Source organism: Elephantulus edwardii, unplaced genomic scaffold (assembly GCF_000299155.1).
Source record: "Elephantulus edwardii isolate Elephantulus edwardi_28Jun2011 unplaced genomic scaffold, EleEdw1.0 scaffold00086, whole genome shotgun sequence".
NCBI lineage: Eukaryota > Metazoa > Chordata > Mammalia > Macroscelidea > Macroscelididae > Elephantulus > Elephantulus edwardii.
The window spans coordinates 5,934,698-5,940,697 of NW_006399836.1; the positions used below are offsets into that span (position 1 = coordinate 5,934,698).

At 40.9% G+C, this 6,000-nt stretch overlaps 1 protein-coding gene across 1 annotated transcript in view; it reads left to right on the top strand.

Annotated features, from left to right (window-relative positions):
- ENTHD1 (ENTH domain containing 1) overlaps positions 1-746 on the top strand; it is a 272,373-nt gene extending 271,627 nt beyond the window's left edge. The window contains 2 exon segments of the mRNA XM_006890102.1: positions 185-724; positions 727-746. Coding sequence (XP_006890164.1) covers positions 185-724; positions 727-746 — 560 coding nt within the window.
- Positions 747-6,000: the final 5,254 nt, after the last annotated feature.

Below are 6,000 nucleotides of genomic sequence, written 5' to 3' on the forward strand. Positions count from 1 at the left end.
TTTCTGTGGCATTATTGATGTCTAACACAACTACAAACTGTATCCATTTCTTGCTTTGGGTTTACTTGGGATTATTATAAATATTTTAAATTCTAAGTTGTTTATGTATGTTGAGTCCCTCAGCAAGGCTTTTACAGGGCAGAATTAGTTCAGCTAATCATTCATTGTTGTTTGTGTGTTTTAGTTTCAACTGTCTCTGAGGAAACATCCTTCTTTTCTACTTTATCCGTGTCATCTCCCGATTCAGCCTCTCCAGAGAAGTCTGCTCATCTCTTACCCTCGATTTTGCCTGGACCTTCCTTCTGTAATTTATCCCATCGACCACCTGCTCCTGCCTCCATTAAAGGTAAAGATAAGGCACCCAGGGTGCCACACCCCTTTGCTCCTCAAGGCCCAGCATCTTCTGAGGAGGAGGAAGATAACCACCTCAATATACTGGAAATCCTTCCAGATAACTCGGATTCTGCTAAAAATAAGCCCAGTCAAATCTCTCGTGCTAAGTGGGTGGAGTTTTCCACCCAGAATGTAGACCACTTCACCTCTGTGTCCTGTGCTAGTTTTGAAGCCCCCAAAGACTTGCCTCGGGAGCCTGAATCCAACAGTTCCATTCGAGTTCTTTTAGGAGAGGTGAAAAATTCTATAGTCCGGTTACATGAAGATTTGAGCATGGTGATCCGAGAACTTAATATGATCAATAGCCATCTGATAAGCATGAGTAGAAATAGCAGCAAATAAGCAAATCATGAATGGTGACCCAGTCTCCTGATAGTAACTCAGATCAAGTCTAATCATCTCAACAACGTTTGATAAAATTCCTGTGGATCTACTTCCCAAAGACTTAAGAAGGTCACATGTTATGTGATTCTGATTTCTATGGCAAACTATTAGGTGATGGTTCAATTTTTGCTTGTCAAATTTCTTTCAAATGAATAAATGCAATTGGTAGTTAAAGTTTTCAAGAAGGGAAAGAATAATCTTTGATCATCTTTTCAGATTTAGATTACTCGAAACTAAAGAAAACTTCATTGGTCTATGTTCTAAATTTACCTCAAAATAGGTTGAGCACTGGTTAAAATTGTTAATACGACCTCAAACGGAAAATAAGTATTCTAGAATTTTTTAGGTAAGTGCAAAGTCCATTGTTTTCAACTGTACAGGGGCCCCTTTTAGTTATGAAGACTTCGCCTTAGACATTGGCGGATCTAGTTCACGGTTTACATTTCACATTGTCTTTTGCCAAATATCTAGTTCTGCAAACAAAAGGAAAAAATACTTTAAAAAAAAATGCTACAGTTGGTTGGAATAATTGCAACAAGACAGGCATAGGATAATGGCTTTATTTTTTTTAGAATAATGCTTTATTGTTAACATACATTACAAAATGAATTCAAATGCATACATTCCCCCTCATCTTCTGTTCTGGGAAATAAATTTGACATTTTTCATCTTACCTGTATCTCTTTGAATCCATTAAGACACACCTTTAAAAAGGATGCTCAGTTATTTATGGGCAAAATGATCTAGGTTGGGGGCGACATTCTCATGATGCTCAACCCTGCTGCACGCGAGAATCTCCATGAATGCTTTTCTTTTGTTTTTATTTTTTTTTAACGAGAATGTTAAAATGGGTTCCATGTTCCTATTGAGTTTTAACTACCAATAATTGACTAATCTTGTTCTATTTTTATCTCTCTTCATGAATTACTTTGAAGCATCAAAAAATCCCTCATTGCTTCAAATTGGAACCAACTCATAGCTGACCTTTCAGCTGCTTCTCAAGACTGTAAATCACATGGAAAGAGATTGCCCATCTTTCTTCCATGAGTAGCTGCTGAATTTGAACCTCCTGCCTTTGGGTTAACAGTACAACTCCTTATCCACCAAAAGCCACCAGAGCTCCCTATTTTGAAGTATTGTTGTTCTACCATAGAGTTGGAACCGACCCATACCTGACCCTGCAGTGGGTTTTCGAGGCCTCAAACTCTGGGCCGTCGTCGGGATTGCAGCATAGCTTCTTACTCAGCTCTGCAGCCCCTAACAGCAACAACATGTCTGGATTCCATTACAGTTAAAACATTCGTCAAATAAATAAAGGTTGGTAGTGTGAACCCACCAGGCATTCCATGGGATGAGATGAGATTTTTCTGCCTCTGTAAAGTTTGCAGCCTTGGAAACCCTTGGAGCAGCTCTCCTCTGTCCTGGGGGATCACGATGAATTGGAATTGACTTGATAGCAATGATTTCACTGATTAGTTTGAAGAAATGTGAGAAATTTTTAAAATATATAATAATGCCTAGGCCCACCCTCGGATAAACCTAAGACTGATCTTCTTTACACATACTGGGTTAAGAAGTAAAGGAAATTAGCATTAAAGGCCCTAAAACTGGCCACTATTACCACGTTTGAAGAATGACAGAGGCCAGCGTGGTATAGCGTTGAGTAGAGAGTAGGAGAAGACTCAGAGGCATGGAGGGAAGAGCAGGCAGCTCGAGACAAGGAATGTTCTGAGAGAGGAGTGGAGATGCTATCAGCTGAGAAAGGAAATGTTACATACGGAGAAAATCTTACAGGGTTCATTTCTAGATGTGTTAAATTTAAGGTGAACACTAGATAACCAACTGACTGTATATTAAACTCAAAACTCTTTACCTACAATTCAGAACCAACTCATAGCTGACCCTTCAGTGGGTTTTTGAGAAGTTGTAAGTAACACCAGATGTAATTGACCATCTTTCTCTGGGGATCTAGAGAATTACGTAACAGAGACACCACCTTTGGGTTAACAGTGCACCTCCCTAGGGACTACACCACCCAAGCTCTCTGGACGTATTTTGTCATTGCCGTTGGGTACCGTAGAGTCAGAACTGACCCATAGCTGACCCTCCAGCAGGTTTTCAGAGGAAGTTAATCACATGGGAGGAGATTGCCCATCATTTTCCCGTGGAGCATCTTGTGGATTTGAACCGCATGCCTTTGGGATTGCAGTGCAGTCACTTGCCACTAGGCCATCAGAGCTCCCTGGACACATATAACCAATATATTTTGATTAGTTAAATAGATGTATATTAGATCATTAAGTAGCTCTGGTGGCTTAGTGGTAAGGAGTTAGGAATAAGGTTTGAATCCACCAGCTGCTTTGTGGGAGAAAATGAAAAGTCTCCTTCCACGCAACAAAATTGTCTCTGAAAACCCACAGGAGGGTCACCGGTGAGTCAGTTCCAACCCAACAGGACATAACATATTATGTAACTAATATACAGATAATATCACTTCCCAGGCAGTTTACTACCTCTGAAAACCCACTCTGGGTTGGTTCCAACTCAACAGCACACAGTAACAATACTAGATAATGAATATCGTGCAGTGATAGCTCTGGTAGTCCGTGGGGAATTGTACTGCTAACTCAAAAGCTTCGCTCTCTTCTGGTTCAAATCCACCAGTAGCTCTATTGGAGAAAGATGAGCAGATGAGTCATCTCCTCTCATGCATTTACAGCCTCTGAAAACCCACTCAGGGGTCGGCTGTGAGTTCCGACTTGACAGCAAGGCTTTTTTTTTTTTTTGCCATTGTCCTGTGACTTTTACAAAAACCAATTTGCTGTTAGGGCGATTATGCAAATAATGCTCTAGTGGCCTACCAAGGGTATTGGATAATCTGTTTAGAATGCAGACAGGTACATGGACTCCTTCATAGGGTGGTGGTTATTGTTATTAAGGGCCATCAAGTCGAGTACAACCTATAGTTACCCTATGAACAACAGAGCTGGACCCTGTCCCAATATTGTGCCTTCCTCACACTTTCTGACACATTAGAGCCCATTGCAGCAGTCACCGTGTCAGTTCACCTGGTTGAGGGTCTTCCTCTCATTCGCTGGCCATCCACCCTTCCAAGTATCATGTCCATCTCCGTGGAATAGTCCCTCCTAGCAAACTGCCACTGTAGGTGGCAGTAATATAAAACGCAGGACCCAGGAGATCAGCTTGAGGTGATGTGGTGGGCTTCCTAAGCCACGGAGCAGGCAAGGCAAGAGGCTTGCTGGGGGAGTAAGGCAGCTCCAGACACTTGTCACCACTTGGCTGAGCAGGACAGAAATCAGGCTGAGGCCAAGGACCTCACAGCAAAAATCAGCCCCTTGTTGCCTGGCAACAACAAGCCAAAAAGAAGCTGTTTTGAGAAAAGGACTTTATCCTGATCACTGGCCTGGGACTTCCTTAATAAGTGCCCTGTGAGTATGGTCTGTGAGCCTGTGTGGTCATTGCTATGAATTCTCAAGCCCAGCAGAGAAGTAGAGAAGTAGAGAGAGCTGGGGGAGGGACAGCTGTTGTCAGAATTGGTAGAAAAGTTGGAGAGGGGAGGCATGCCTGACCCCCATCTCAGAGGAGTCAGCTCTAAGTTGATGATTCTGTCTCCTTTCCATGAGTTTACATTCTGATGTCACCAGACACATTTTACACCAAATAAGCATTTGAGTTTGGGAGAGTGGCCTACTGTTTATTTACCCAAATAACATATGTGCCATAGCCCTTTTAAAACCATTCTTTACCTTTCTATGTATGCTAAGTAGGTTATGTTTGTGTGCTTTTTATTTACCTGGGTCCATTGTTGTTGTTATGTGCCGTCAAGTCGTTTGCAACTCATAGCGACCCTATGTACAACAGCCTTAAACTCTGCTCTATCCTGTGCCAATCGCATTGCCTCTGACACACCCATCCTGATTACCCCAGTCACTGAATCAGTCCACCTCATAGAGGGTCTTCCCCTCCTGCGCTGTCCCTCCACCCTACCAAGCATGATGTCCCTCTCCAAGGACCTGTCTCTCCTCACAACATGTCCAAAGTATGTCAGACGAAGCCCCAGAATCCTTGCCTCCAAGGAGTAGCCTGGTTTAACCCTCTCTAGGATGAATCTGTTATAAGCAAAAAATATGTAAACTGGACTGGTGTCTTGGAGTTAGCATTTGTTTACTATGTAAAGCTTTGAGACCAGATGAAATCACCAAAGGAAGAGACTTTAATAAAGAAGAAGAGAAATCCAGAGCCTGAACCTCAGAACATTCTAACATAAAGAAATTGGGGCAAAGCCAAAGAACCAGCCACAGAGGCTGAGCACCAAACATTGCAGCGTGCAGCCTGGAAAGTCAGCAACACCTGGCAGATCTTTGCCTTTTTCTCTCGCTTGTGCATTTTGGAAGTGGCACGTCAGCTTCCTTTGAGAGCCCTATTGCGCTTTCAATTAAAATTGCACTAAATCAGTTTGAGAGAAATAAAACATTTTTATAAATTTGGTTATCTAATTCACGATCATGATGTATTTTTATACAAGTCTTCTCTTAATGTTTCTTAAATTAATAAGCAAGATACACACATAGGATATCTATTTCTATTGTAAATATTTAATTCTTTGTTCTTGATATTTTGATGTTCTTACATTATTTTGCTAGTTGAAACATTTTGGAACTGAACAGTTGAAAAATTAGTACAATGAGCATCCATTTGTTCCTTACTTTATGACTGTATGCACATTATCTAAACATGTAGAGTCAGGACAGAGAGCCGTATGCTTTTTAACCATTTGAAAGGAGGTTGCAGACATCCTTAGACTTCATCCCTAAATCCTTCAGCACACATAGCACATAAACTGGATAGCTAGCTTTCAGCCTGTCTTCCAATCCAGCAATTCTCTCTTTAGCTGTGTTTTTTTCTGTTGCTTAATTACCTCATCAAGTTTTTATTTGCTTATTGTTAGATCAAAAAGTTCTTTTCTATAATGCTACTTTTAAATTTTGCTGTATTTTCATGGTTCATTTTTCTTTTAGATATTATCAAGCTTATCTTTACTAGGAAGAATACTAAGCAAACTAGTATGGAATTCTTATTAAAAATAGTAAGTAAACTGGAGAAGTATCCTTGCCGGTAAATGAGTAAGAATACATACATTTAATGTTGCCAGTTTCTTTTACTTAGCTAGCTGGACCCTGTCCCAATATTGTGCCTTCCTCA